Source organism: Mastigoproctus giganteus, chromosome 2 (genome assembly GCF_048544385.1).
Source record: "Mastigoproctus giganteus isolate SK-2022 chromosome 2, ASM4854438v1, whole genome shotgun sequence".
Lineage (NCBI taxonomy): Eukaryota > Metazoa > Arthropoda > Arachnida > Uropygi > Thelyphonidae > Mastigoproctus > Mastigoproctus giganteus.
The window spans coordinates 241520761-241535777 of record NC_143576.1 but is presented as its reverse complement, the minus strand read 5'-3'; the positions used below and the strand labels follow the sequence as shown (position 1 = coordinate 241535777).

The window sequence follows — 15017 nt, the reverse complement described above, 5'->3', positions numbered from 1 at the left end:
GCTAGAATGGATCGTGCCAGAATGGTTCGGAGAACCTCATATGGGTTTCTATTATCTTCCCTGTCCTCCACATTCAACTGATCTCGATCCTATTGAGAATGTTTGTGATGTGTTGGAGAGAGCTATTCGGCAACGAAGTCCTCTTCTTTCAACTTTGTCGTAGCCACGCGATATTTTGCAGGAAGAATGGTTAAAATTAGACCAAAACGCTCTAAAACACTTTAAAGAATCCATGCCGTGCCTCACACTTCCTGTTATTCGAAACAAAGACAGTCCATTTCGATAAATGTTCAATAAAGATTCATTTTATTTATTTATTTATTTTTTTATTTTTTATTTTTTGGCCAGTGTGTGTATTTTCCATACTAACATGAATACTAACTATAATTAAGAAGTCAACATTTGCTTCTTGATAATCTTCTTTATTTTTCTTATCTTTATTTTTTATTTGAATATGCATGCATATTGTTTGGTTTAAAATAGATTAAGTTTGAAATTTATAAATGTTTATTTATTTATTTATTAACATTTATTTATTTATTGATAAAAAAAGTTAAAAGTCAGCCATGAAAAAAGTCAAACAACGTGCAATGCAATGAATTCAGTCATCACACGAGCCCAAGAAATCCGAAATAGGTGCTATTTTGCATTAGTAGCTATTGATGAATTTGAAGTATTGATTATAACACCAAAAACAGACATACAATATCAGAAAGAAAGGTGGCCGTGGCATCATTCAGACATAAGACTCAGAATTTTAACATGGTGAGTACAATATGTACGGAAAAGACAGAGAGGACAGGAGTAAATATGCTGCCGGTTAAGAAACACGTAGAATCTAAGGTAGGTACCCTGACGATGTGGGCGACGGTGTAATGTGTCAGTCTAACTAGAGACTCTAGAGTCGTCCCCAACCGGACCAAGAGACTCCACTCCTGATCACGTAACCCTTCCTGCAGACGGTAAACAGTGAGTTCCCGAAGCGTAACCATAAATAGTTTAAGTGTTTATTCCTTTGTGACCACTTCATAATATCCACTTCATAATATTGAGGTGGTTCAATTCCTTTACATTATATCATTTGGATAATAAATTACTTAATCTACCACGTTATATAATAGTGTAGTATCTATCAATTCTTAACATTAAGAAAGACTTCATTTCTGCGAATTGCAGGATCTGGAAACTAGGTATCTGCAGAGAGACCTGATTTGGTTATTAAAGCTTTGAATGGATTGAATAAACTAAATGTTAATGGCGGGCTTTCTCTTTTTCGGGTGACGCACATAAAGGCACATACATTTAAATTGGAAAAAGGATGCTTATAGTATAAATATACGAATATTTAAATTCAGCCAAAGATTAAGAGAACAATTGGCTGTTGGATTTGTGGAAGTGGGTAGTTGGAATATAGTGATGGTAGGATTAGCATTAGTAGTGGCATTTGATGAAAGAAAGTAAGCTTATGCTTATCAGCCAAAAAAACAAAACAAAAAAAAAACTTCCCATTTCACCTATCCATTCCCTCCAAAAGTTTTTCCAGCTCTTCCATGAATTTATTTAATCTACCAACTTCCACAACGACAGATGTAAGTTTGTTTCAGCAATCAACCACTTCGTGGCTAAAGGCAAATTTCCACACATTACGTCTATTCTAAAACCGTCCTTCCTTAATTTGAATTATTGTCCACTCAAGTGCATAATCTGAGCAAGAGGAAGAATCCTATCCGCATTGATCTTGTTCAAACCATTCAAAACCTTAAAGAACTCAATCAGATAACCTTGCAGGTGCCTGGTCACCAGACACTGCAGTTTGCAGAACTTAAGCCATTCTTGGTAAGAGCACCCATTTGTTCCACTCAACAATCTCGTTGCCCTTCTCTGTACTCGTTCTAGTAGCTCAACATCTTTCCTAAAATGAAGCCTCCAGACCTATATGCAGTACTCAAGGTGTGGCCGGACCGTTGCCTAATACAAAGGGATAATCACTTCCTTATCCCTGCTAGCAAAATTCCTGTATATCATTGACAAAACCCCATGAACTGTCGTGACAGCCTGTATGCACTGCTCTGAAAACTTCATATCTGACTGCACAATTACCCCTAGGTCTTTTTCTTTCTCCACTCTCTGAGTGCAGTACCATATAGTTGGTACATTACTCTGGGGTTACTGATACCCATATGCAGTACATTGCATTTGTCCATGTTAAACTTCAGTTGCTACTTCTCAGCCCATATAACCAACTATTCTAGATCATATTGCAGTAGCATACTGTCATTAACAATCCTGCCAACATTTGTATCACCTACAAACTTGGACAGTAGGCCTGATATACCTTCATCAATATCATTGATAAATATATAAAACCATAATGGGCCTAACACCGAACCCTGGGAGACTCCACTAATATCATTAGTCCACAAAGAGTAGTTTGTTTGTTATTTGGTTTTTCGGAGCATTAGCAACTAAGGCCATATTGCTCCGGGATATGCGGTGGTCATTTCCTGACCTTTCTGCATCTTCCGTATTTGGTGGTGATGGGCTCGAACCCCGGTCTAATCAAGAAGCGTGTGCTACGCACTGCTGCTCCTTCCCACCTGGCTACGGAGGCGCCCCACAAAGAGCAGTGTACGTTGATTATCACTCTCTCTCTTCTCTCACTGAACCATCCTTTTATCTATTGTAGCAACTTGCCCTTAATACCATACTGCTCCAATATGTACAGTAGTCTTGTGCACCAGTATCAAAAGCTTTCTTGAAATACAAGCATATGATATCAAAATTATTTTTGCATCCAGTTCCTTTGTGACCACTTCATAATATCCAATCAAATTGGTCAGACAAGACTTGCCCTTAACAAATCCATGCTATGTCTGAATTATAACTGCAGTCTTCTGTAGATGATCTTGCTGTGCTTCTTTAACCGGTGACTCCATTATTGGCCCCTAAACAGAAATTAAACTAACAGGTTTGTAATTACTCGTGAAACCCTTCGATCTCCCTTTGTGAATTGGAGCTGCATTTGCACTTCTCCAATGCGTGGGGACTTCCACTGAGTCAAAGGAGGCTCTCATATAATTATGGCTAAGGGTTTACTTATTTCCTTTAATATAACTGGATAGATTCGATCCACCCCAGGTGCCTTTCTTATATTTAACTCGGCATTTGTCTTCCACTTTGCTCTCAGTTATTACAAAATCATTTAGCTCCCTGTTAGAGTTTAAAAAACTTCTGTCCTCTACTTCCCTAGAGAATTTCTCATATGTAAATGTAGACGCACAATATTCAATCAGTTTGTCAGCTACTTGAGCAGGATCATCAAAAATCGAACCATCGATGTCAATTGGACCAAGCTGATTCACCCCCTTCTTTCTAGAGTTTTAGAGCGGATGGATAGATGATACACGGATAGTGGTTTTTTTTTTTTCTTTTTTTGAGTGATTGCTGGGTGTAAGCTTGCTTCCTTGTGTCATTGGACACTATTAATACGCACTTAAACTATAATTTAAGAATAACAATTTTCTGAAAAGAAGATAAAATGAAAATAATAATGATAAATGACAGAATTAATTTTTTTGAACCGGATTTTTCATGGCTTTAAAAGGTGTGCGTCTGTGCCTTTATTCTTGAATAAAGATATATACTATTACACAAATTCTGATTAAGTCATATAATAGAAATTATTGAAATATAGAGCAAAAGAGCACTTTTCCATACAACAATATTAGAACCATGGCTTTTTTTCAGGGCAGGGTTTGTAATCTTTTACTTTTTCTTGGTAGTGAGGCCATGACTGTATGGATTCCTTTAATGCGGGGGCCTTGTCGGATGTACACTCTAAGTCAGAATACTCATGCAAGTAATAATCTGGTTGAAGTATTCCCTGAAATAAAAAAAAAGTTACGGTTAGCTCATATTTTATATGAATGCTTCAATGATAGAATAGTCTATGTGGAAATGTCATTTATCACACACTAACAACATCATGAAAACACTTTAAATAAATAACGAAAAAATCATGATTTTCCCATCAAATGGATCTACAGAATCATTATTACAGTGGTAAATTACAAGGAATTTTATATTTAGATACAACCACATTATTTTATAAAAAAATTAAAAGAAATGACTGTTGTCTGAGTTGCAAAATAAACGATTTGTGCAACAATCATTTTAATGCAGCACGTAAACATATCCACCTCCAAAATCATAAATTATATTGAGAACAGTTGTATATTTTAAAAGGTTATCGGGTCTATAATTATCTAATTTCAGGCACAGGTGAGATTTTTTGAGCTTTCCAGCCCTCTCAACATGAGAATTGGTCCACGAGCAAACACTTGTACAGAGATAATACACAATAAATCATGAACTGACTTACAATGCAACTGGCGCAATATAACCAAAGTAATTTCCCAACCCGAAAATCCCTCTCATCAAAACGCAACCCGTTAGTTGAAAACTGATATCAGTTATGGCTGTTTACTGTGCTAATATAGCAACAAAGAGAGCAGTGATACTGGTCTCTTTTGTTGGTCCAGATCATGTTCTTTTCGATGCACAGAGCTTAACTGGCTTTCTTAGCGCACTCACAGTCAGGGCCTGTAATACAGATTAGCGTATGATTTATACCAATGCCTGATCACGGTTTGTTCACATTTGCATATTTGTCATGTATTCACTTGTGTGTTAGTACTATGGTACAACTAGGCAATCTTTTGTGGATAAATAAATGGTAACATGTAATAAATAAATAAAATAAATGATAATGGTAACGTTTAGCCGTAATAATTTAATTCTTACCTTAATTACTCCACATTGAAGCAACTTCTTTGTGACTTCCAACATTGCACTCCCCGGAGTCTTTTCATAGTAATTACCAATAAAGGCAATGGATAAAGATCTGTTATTGTAATTGCTGGAAAATGAACTTTTGTTTTCCCAATCTCGTCCAATATACACATCGCCCCTTTCATCTATTAGAAAGTTGTATCCGATATCTGGCCATTCTGCAACAGAATAAAAATATATATATACACACACAACAAAGGCTATTTATCATAGTTTTGGGCATGTACATCATAGCCTGACTGCTCAGAAACGAATTTGTACAGACAGTCGAATAGGAAGTGATGTCACATGAGAATTTTATGAGTGTTCTCTAGGAGTGGCATGAGAAGCATTGCCACATTTACATACAGAATCAAAACTGAAAGTAAATAAACATTCTCACCCTGCTTTTTTCGAAAGATACTTTGGGGGGGGGGGGAAGATTCGTTTTATCTTAAGCTACCCTCCCAGAGTTCTTTCCTGGTTGTAACACTATATTCCTCAAGTTATATAAGGAGTATAGTGTTACCTATATTTATTACAATGAACATATACACTAACTTATAATATCATAATTCGTATATTGTAAGAAAACTTTAAGAATTATAAAAGATGCTAAAAGAAACTAATAATGTAACAGTTACACAGTTCATATCTTTTATTTTCACCACGGTATAAAACAATTGTGAAGCTAGTTAAATGGCTGCACCGCGATAAAATTATGATTTATTTCCTACTGCTATGAAACAATCTTTTATTACCATGTATTATGCAAATCAAACTAAGAAACCTTACCTAGAATCCCTCCTACTCATTACAGATATCAATATAGGTTCCATCAGTCTTGATCGATGGAGAATAACTTCCCTCTGCTGATAAACTGTCCTCCCCACACCGGGTGAATAAGACCTGATTTCGAATTCTCTCATTGGCGCGAAGGATTTTTATGGGTCTTTTTCATAACGTGGCTAAGTCAATCGGTCTCAGGCGAGGGGAGCATGGTTTTTCGTCAGGCAAAACAGAAAATCGAACACAGAATACACGCAATTTATGCAGACATTATTGCTTTACACATGCAGACATACGGTACAATATGGCCTAAGTTGCTGATGCGCCTAAAACCCTACAACAATATCAAAACAACTGTTGATAAATTCAAAAGAAAAGGTTGGAGAAACACATTTCAGGGATATCGGATTGACTTTGGTACAAACATATTCGGCGCCTCCGTAGCCAGGTGGGAAGGAGCAGCAGTGCGTAGCACACGTTTCTTGATTAGACCGGGATTCGAGCCCGTCACCACCAAATACGGAGGATGCGGAAAGGTCAGGGAATGACCACCGCATATCCTGGAGCAATATGGCCTTAGTTGCTAATGCTCCTAAAAACCAAATAACAAACAAACAAAAAAAATAACAAACAAACATATTCACAACAAGAATTTATCCTATGGAGTATCCTTAGCGTGTTTCAATAGGTTGTTAGTTTCTTGGCTGGTTGCTCTCCACTTGCGACTGCAGAACTTTGACTCTGTATAAATTAAAATGCTTTTAAGGAATCACTAAAAATTAGGTCAACTTTGCCAAGTCACTAACTTGCAGAAGTTGTCAACGTTGAATTCATGCACGGGTTTATACGAGGGTGGGAAAACACAAACGGGACTTATTTAGATACCAAACAGATAATATATTTCTTAAGAAAATTTCATTAACTGTTTCAATATCTGTCCACCAAATATTTATATTAGGAACAGTCTTTTTATTTTCTACTAACCCAGGACCTTTCCTAGGGTCATATACACCGAGTGATCACTGAATTATGACCACCCCTATGAAAACTGAATGCGACCCGTTGACCACGTGAGGTACGAGAGTGCGGAGTTAGTCGACCTACGTAGCATAGATAAGGTGTCAGTGGTTCAATAGGTAGTAAAATTCCGAGCGTGATGGGTAAAAGGAAGGATTTATTGGACTTTGATAAAGGACAGATTGTGGGTGCTCGACGAGCTGGTGCCTCAATTTCTCAAACTTTGAACTGGTGGGGAGTTCGAGAGCCGCGTAGTTAAAGTGTACCAAGATTGGCGTCAAAATGGTCAAGCAACGACCCGACGGTAAAACTGCAAAGGTCAGCGAAAGGTTGATGTTAAGGTGAGCGCCGGGTCCGACGACTCGTACAGGCGAACAGGCGCAGCACTGTTGAAGAGTTCACTACCCAATACAACATGGGCCAACCCGGAACAATATCTGGCATGACCGGGAATATCTGGCATATCGCACGTATGGGCTGTACCAGCAGACGATCCCTATGGCATCCTCTCCTAACCAAGGTTCATCGAAGTAAAAGACTCGCTTGGTGCAAAGAGCATGCGAGTTGGACGTTAAAAAGACTGGAAGAAGGTGTTTCTGGTCGGATAAGTCACGTTATTTACTCCACACCGTGGATGGTCGTGTACAGATTTGGCGTCAACAACATGAGGCTCTCGATCTATCATGCATGGTACCAAAAGTGCAGGCCGGTGGAGGCGGTTGAATGGTGTGGGTCATGTTTCACTGGCAGGTTGTTTTTGTTATTTAGTTTTTAGGAGCATTAGCAACTAAGGCCATATTGCTCCGGGATATGCGATGGTCATTCCCTGACCTTTCCGCATTTTCCGTATTTGGTGGTCACGGGCTCGAACCCCGGGCTAATCAAGAAGTGTGTGCTACACACTGCTGCTCCTGCCCACCTGGCTATGGAGACGCCTCACTGGCAGGAACTTAAACCCCTGGTGCATGTGGAACAATGTATCAGTAGTCTCCACTATCGTCAACTGCTTGCTGACTGTGTACGCCCTGCTATGTCACACTTTTTCCCGAATGGCGATGTTGTCTTCCAAGATGAGAATGCGCAGAGCCATCGGGCACTTGTTGTGCAGTTTTTTTTTTTTTTTTTGATTTGGTAGTTGTTGGCGCATCGGCTTCTGTGGCCATATTGCACCTCCCAAAGTTTTGCAGTACTTTGATCCAAGCCCGAGGCGGGAATCGAACCCGCGACCTTTGGGTTGCCGGGCAGGTACTTTACCCACTCGGCTAGCCCGGTCGGCTTTGTTGTGCAGTAATGGTTTGAGGAACACAGTTCTGACTTCCAGCATATCGATTGGCCTCAGAAATCCCCCGATATCAGTCCAATAGAACACTTGTGAGACACTATAGAAAGGCATATCAGGCGTCTGGGTTCACCAATCACTTTCATACCTTCATTGCTGACCGCATTACACACAGATTGGTTGCTATACCTCCCGAACGCTTTCGACTTGTTGAATCAATGCCAAGTCGGATAGCTGCTGTACTGAGGGCAAAAGGAGGACCTACGAAGTATTAGGTAGGTGGTCATAATTCAGTGATCACTCAGTGTACACTTGCATGTAAATTTATTTCTAAGTTGCAGATAATCTTGGAGGATGTCTGTATCGAACACACATCACTGTTACACTATAACTTGAGAAAAGCTACAGGATATGCACCACAGCATCAAAGAACAACATGGATATGGTGTTTGAAAGTTCTTGAATTTATTTTATTTATTTATTCATTCGGATATTTCCATTGCATACAGAAGCGTGACAAAAATTTAAGAGCCACAATGAGATTTCGGAAAAGCTTTATAAGGATCGTTAACAACCATATCGTGTCCTCTCGCATTCTACCGCGGCAGAAGATCTGACAGTATGGTATTTTCGCAATGATTGCATATTATGTCGCCTGTCTACTGAAATGATGCCTGCGAAGAACATCTCTTTTGGTTTCGTAAAGCATCAGATGTTGAAGACTGATTCCCTTTTGCATTTCATTCTGGTCTTCAAATCATTTGGGTAGTAACCACTTTGCGCTGATCTTCATGTATTGTAATTTTCCGTGGACCATGGTATTGCAATCTTCCATTCTGCAGTAACTTCTGAATTACGTTTATGAGCGCATAAGCAAATACTTTTCAAATCTCAAGTTATCTTATTTCCTTAAACAACTTTAAATCGTTGGCAAAAACGAATGTTCGGCATCAAAGCCTTCATATATTCTATTAGGTCATTGGTAAAAATTAAAAAATATTAGGGGTACCAAGAAGGATCCTTGGGACTGTCCACTGACCAGTGAGAATTTAAAGAGAAAATATTCCTTTTCTGTATATAGCTAATCACCCCAGGGGCTCACATTTGCGAGTATGGGCTTGGCACACCTTGGTACTAAGCTGGATATCATCATTCTTCTTTCTGTAACTCGGGAATTTTGTTTGTTGGCTGAATCAAGATTTAATTATCAGTTATAAAATTAAAATCTTACAGCTGTAAAATTTTTCATAGCATCCAGTAACATTAATATTAAAGGAATTGCCAAAGTTAAAAAGAGATAAAATTGTATATTTCTTACTCAAAACATCCATCTGGTAGTCTTGCAAATTTTTAATAATTTTGGTACAAGAAAAGATGCTGTTGCAAGAATCGCCTTTAGTGTGCAAAACAGTAGCATGTTCAATAGGGCGACCAAAATCTTGGTTTGCTTTTGAGGGACGTCCTCTCCATACAGTGCGAATGATTATTGGAATATATGGGCAACCTAAGCATTAAAATAAAATAAAAAATGGAAGCCTCAGTGGAAGCCACTATAAATTTCTACTTGCCTAATAAACAGAATTGGTTATGATATTTTAGTGCATTGCATCATTACAAAAATTTGGATTCAATCTTGAATTTGGACGGAATTGATTATTATAATTATTTCGTTTTATATGAAGGTTTATTATTAAATGAAATTATTTATATGAAAATACTTATAGCAGTCATGTGATTATTATAATTGGGGGTTTCATTCTGTGTGCATGAAATTTTGGCAAGTTACCAAGTGCTATATTAAAAATGTCAAACGGTTTATTATTGCCTTCCGCCCCCATACGGTTTGTACTCAAAACAAGGAAGATTTAAATAATCTAAATAAGGTTTGATTTGGATTGTTAGTAACTGTATTTTTTAGAATTTGAGCCAAGGCAAATACAGTTATGATACGTCTGTAAATATCATGTTTCATATTGTTCACTTTGCATTATGTTAGATGAAAAACTTCAATTACGCCCCCAAATAACTCGGCCACGATATGAAAGCCCATAAAAGTTTCTCTTTTGGATATGATACTTGAACTTAGACCTTTTCCAGCTGTAGTGAAAGACAAGCGATTATAACCATTGTGTTTATCCGCAAGGGTAATTAAGTAAGAAAAATATGGTTTACATTGTGTTAATTCCAGATGATACCACAGATTCTCGTTGGAGTTCGTGTTCTCTACTAGTCGCGGTTTTTTTTTTTTTTTTTTCTGGCTTGCTTTCTTGCATCATTTGCCATTACTATTTATACTGTAATTAGGCCAGAGGTCTGTGGATATTTATATAGCATTAGCATTAGCATTAGTAGAGGCATATGATGCAAGAAAGCAAGCTTATTCAGCATCAGCCAAAAAAAAAAAAAAAAAAAACACCACTCCCATTTCACCCCTCCGTTCGTTCGAAATACCTGTCCAGTTGAGCCTTAAATTTGTTTAGGCTATCAACTTCAACAACAAGTGATGGAAGTCGGTTCCATCAACCAACCACCCGCTGGCCAAAGGCAAATTTCCGCACATCTATCCGACATCCGTCCTTCCTCAATTTGAATTTATGCTCTCTGAGGTGATTATTCTGAGCAAGATGAAGAATCCCATTGGCATTGAGCATGCTCAAACCATTCAAAGCCTTATACACCTCTATCAGATCACCTCGCCGGTGCCTAGTCTCCAGACTCTGTAATTTGCAAAACTTAAGCCTTTCTTCGTAAGAGCAACCCTTTGTTCCATTCACTATTCTTGTTGCCCTTCTCTGTACCCGTTCCAGCAGCTCTACATCCTTCTTGAAATGAGGCCTCCAGACCTGTATACAGTACTCATATATTGGAACAGTCCTTTGCCAAGGACTGTTCCAATATATGCATTGGAAGGGGCACATGCCAGCATTATGGAATAAACCTGGTCCTCCAGAATTTTAAAATAATTTGCTTGTTTGCTTGACAATTTCGTCTAGGTAAATTGTCCAGATAAACAGGCAAATTGTCAAAATAATATAACCAGTTATATATACGACACTGACTCCTCATGGCCTTAATACTTAATGCATACACATACACATGCGGACGTTTGGAAGTTCTGTAGTTGAGATATCTATTGGTAGGATGATGCCGGGTTGGATTGGATTGTTTTAGAGTCTGAAGTTTCATTGACAGTAATGCTCTTCATTGGGTTAAGCTTGTGTGTGAAGTTCTTAAAAGTGAGGATATTCTTTCTTTGGACAGAGATTATCATCTAGGTCGCCAGGACTCTCGATGTTCTAAGATCTGACATTGTAGAAGTGTGTTGAGTATTGTAATAATATTCTCCCAAAAATATTCGATAGAATATCAACTAGTATGTAACTGTTTTTCTTAACAAATCAATTGTAACTTAACTTACTACTAGTACTAGTATGTCAATCTATGTTCTACAGTCGAGATTTTCAGGAAACAAAAACTGAAACAAATATACAGTATACAGAAATAAATACTGTTGAACTTCTATTACAAAACAAAATTCACAGGTGAATGTCTTTTTAAATTAGTTTTTGTATCAAAAGCCTATTAGTTTAATGGGCCCTCTTTGAAATTTGCGTTATACCACTAAATATATGCTTATGTAATGCAGAACTGGAGAGGAAGAAAAAGAAATGCTGCTTAAGGAGGCAGTTACTCCTCAAACTCACTCAACTAGATCACTCGTAAATTCCGCGAATAGGCAAAGCTTCCCCATTAGGGAAGACTATTGTTCCCTATTCTCGGTAACTCGGGCAGTATCAAGCTACCCCAGACAGCACCGTTTCTTCGGTGGGTTGATAGGTACCCTGTTGTTGTAATCGTGACAACTTAGTTATGAAGTATAATTCCACAATATGAGAGACTGCCGGATGGTGTGTAGTAATTTAGACTAAAAGCATTCTAGGGCAAGGGTCTCAAGCCACATGGGAGTTTACTGACGTTCGGGTTAGTGCAATCGCATCATTTATTGGAGGTAGTGCAATAACACGCCAACTCCTTGTGAAGGTCTTCACAATATGAGATATAATTAAAACGATGCCATTTGCTTAGTTTGTGTAGTAAGTGGTGGCCAAAGCCGTTTTTCTTGCGTAGAGTTGAGCAAACTAAATTTGTTATTTAGTGCACTGATCTCATATTTTGGAAGCACCTTCACCACAAGTTTGGTACTGCGCTACTCTAAATAAAGCGCACTGACTTTCGTGGGTAATACATTAGTAGAATCGCCGTCCTCCACACACCAGACTGAAAAGACCTGACTTTGAGTAACATCGATGACGTGAGAAATTTTTATGGGCCTCTTTTGCAACGTGGCTGGACGAAAAACCCGAGTTCCGAGAAACTCGGGTTTTTCGTCCAGCAAATAGAAAATCGACCACAGAACACATGCAATTTACAGACAGTATACACAGAGCAATATGGCCTTAGTCCCTAATGCTCCAAAAACCGTATTACAACGTCTCCGGGAGAAGTATATTGTTATTTTATTTAAAGCGTTTGCCACTACTCAGACTCGAATTTTGACTCCGTTTGAAGTCTCATTGGTGAGCAGTTAGGAAATATGAAGACCTTAGCAACCCAGTGATGGGAAGTATGAACAATCGGGTTGCTCAATGATTGGGAAAAGCCGGTGTGCGCACGTGCACCGATTTTTGTCCATAATTTAGTTTTATTTATTTTTTTTTTGTACGCCATTTCGTATCTCATTTATTATAGATACGTCTCGTCACTGGGTTGCTTAGTTCTTTACGTTGCCTAACTGCTCACCGATGGAACTCCAAATAGAGTCGAAACTTAAGTTAGAAAAACCCCTTACAACGTTTCGTAGTGCTAGTAAGTACCAGCTTTCGCTAATCACTTAATATAATCGATTTTTTCCCCCTTTCGATCTCCCAATATGATTTTCTAAATTGGTGGTAAATGCACAACTTCGTTCAGTGTTGATGTCATCTCCTGTACCCGTATAATTTCATTTGCTTCGTTAAGGGAGAGCAAATAAAATCAGACAGGTGTTGTTTGGCTGATAACTGCTATTATGTAGATTGATATTAAGCACAATTCTGTATATCCTACTGTAGCAGCAGGATTGAAAGGAACCTTTACTGTTTCAGCATAATTGTTTCTCTCACATGTACATTGAGTGGACAGCAATCATGGGTTACTTACCTAGTGACGAGTAGGCACACATTTCGTCCGGATGAGGACAGTCACAAGGCAAGGCATTGAGTCCACTAGTTCATGAAAGCGTTCCACAGGTATTTTCATCCATGCTTGCTGCATTGCTGTCTATAATTCCGTCGTATTCCTGGGTGGAGGATCCAGAGTTCAACCTTTCCACAGCATCCAAAAGATGCTTCACATAGTTCGTGTCCGGTGAAAGGGGAGACCGTTCCATGGTGTTAAAATCTGCGGAATGCTCTTCGAACCATGTTCTAGTCACCACAGCTCTGTGGGGAGACGCATTGTCCTGCTGGAAGGGTCCATTGTTCTGTGGGTGCATAATGACCATGAAGGGATGCAAATAGTCTGCAAGGATGGACACGTAACCTGGACCGTTCAGACATGCGTCTAGACGTACCAGAGGTCCCAAAGTGTGCCAGTTGAACACGCCCCAGACCATTACCGATCGTCCGCCTGCCTGAACAGTTCGTTGTTGACATGACGGGTGCATAGCTTGGTGCAGTTTCCTCCAGATACACACCCTCCCGTCTGGTCTAAATAACTGGAAACGGGACTAATCCGACCAGGAGGGTCGTCTCCGATCATCCAAGGTCCAGTGCCGATGTTCTTTCGTCCATTTGAGGTGTAGAGTCCTGTGTCGTGGTGTTAGCAATGGGACTCTGGTGGGTCGGTGGCTTCTATAACCTATTGTGGCTAATGATCGACAGATAGTCTTAGTGGAGATGTTTCTGACACCTCCCTCGTTGGAAGTCGGTAGTGATTTGCGTCACTGTCTCTCTTCTGTTGGCTGAAACAATGCGAGACATCGACAGCCACATTCATCCACCACCTTTCTCCGCCCACAACGCTGTCCACGATGAGATGTTATTCCGGAAATGACATATTCCCGATACACACTTGATACTCTCGAACGGGTAGCGCCATTTCTGTACCATCTCCACGATAGAGTTCCAATGCGTCGGGCACCCACTATCATCCTCTTTCAAAGTCTGTTAACTCACGACATTTATCCATACTGACATCGGATTACCGTCTACGTGAAAGCAGTGGTGTGTACCTATATAACTGCCATTCGGTGGGTTCGTTCGTTGCGAGAGTGGTGACAGCGTCGCGTTGCCGTGGAACCAGGTACCCCATGAATGCTGTCCTTTCAGTGTAGCACAGACTTGGTTAAAGATATTTCCTAGAAAAGCTTTGGTGAAGCCACTGCTCCGACTCTAATGCCCTTGAACTCCTAACTCCTTTCGAAAGATCTGGAACGTCAGCTCTCGGCCAAATCAGTACGTTCACAATCAATACTTGAAATAACTGCTGCGCTGAAGGACCAAAATGCTACCTTCCTGTTATCGAAAATCGGTTGGACCACAGGCTGATATAAATGAAAATATTGTATGATATGCTTTGGTTGGGCTGACTATTATCCTGGGGTAACAGATGTTGTTGACAGTTACGCACGTTGGAAGATCGAACCCTTGAGCTGCCAGATAAAATGTACGACCCATTCTTAGCCATAATGCGAGTGTACTGGCTGCCAATAAAGACGGCAACATGGAAGAAGTAAATTCTTCTACTAAGTTTGGGACCTTAAAGGAGTGTAAAAAGATTTTGTTATATTTTTATTTATACAAGCTTTGATAGTATTCCAAATTTCGGATTTAATTCACTTTTAATAGGAAGTTAGGCTTTAATATTTCTGTAATGCAAATTAAAGACAATGAAAATTACAAGTTTTTGTATTTTTGGAAGAAAGAGTTTATCCTCCTTATTTCTCCCCCCACAATACAAATACATTTCAAAATTATAGATAATTAATCTACGTTAACAAATAATATACAAAAATGCACATGTAATACAATTTCCTACCTTCGGAGAGGCATCTTACTGAATG

General features: G+C 39.1%; 1 protein-coding gene across 1 annotated transcript; it reads right to left on the bottom strand.

Annotated features, from left to right (window-relative positions):
* Positions 1 to 3724: 3724 nt before the first annotated feature.
* Positions 3725 to 13136, bottom strand: LOC150090308 (peptidoglycan recognition protein 4-like). Its single transcript, XM_090390258.1, has 3 exons — positions 13115 to 13136; positions 4804 to 5009; positions 3725 to 3883 (listed from the first exon to the last, which is right to left on the bottom strand). The coding sequence occupies exons 1-3, from the start codon at positions 13134 to 13136 to the stop codon at positions 3725 to 3727; spliced, it is 387 nt and encodes a 128-aa protein (XP_090246384.1).
* Between the last annotated feature and the right edge of the window lie 1881 nt (positions 13137 to 15017).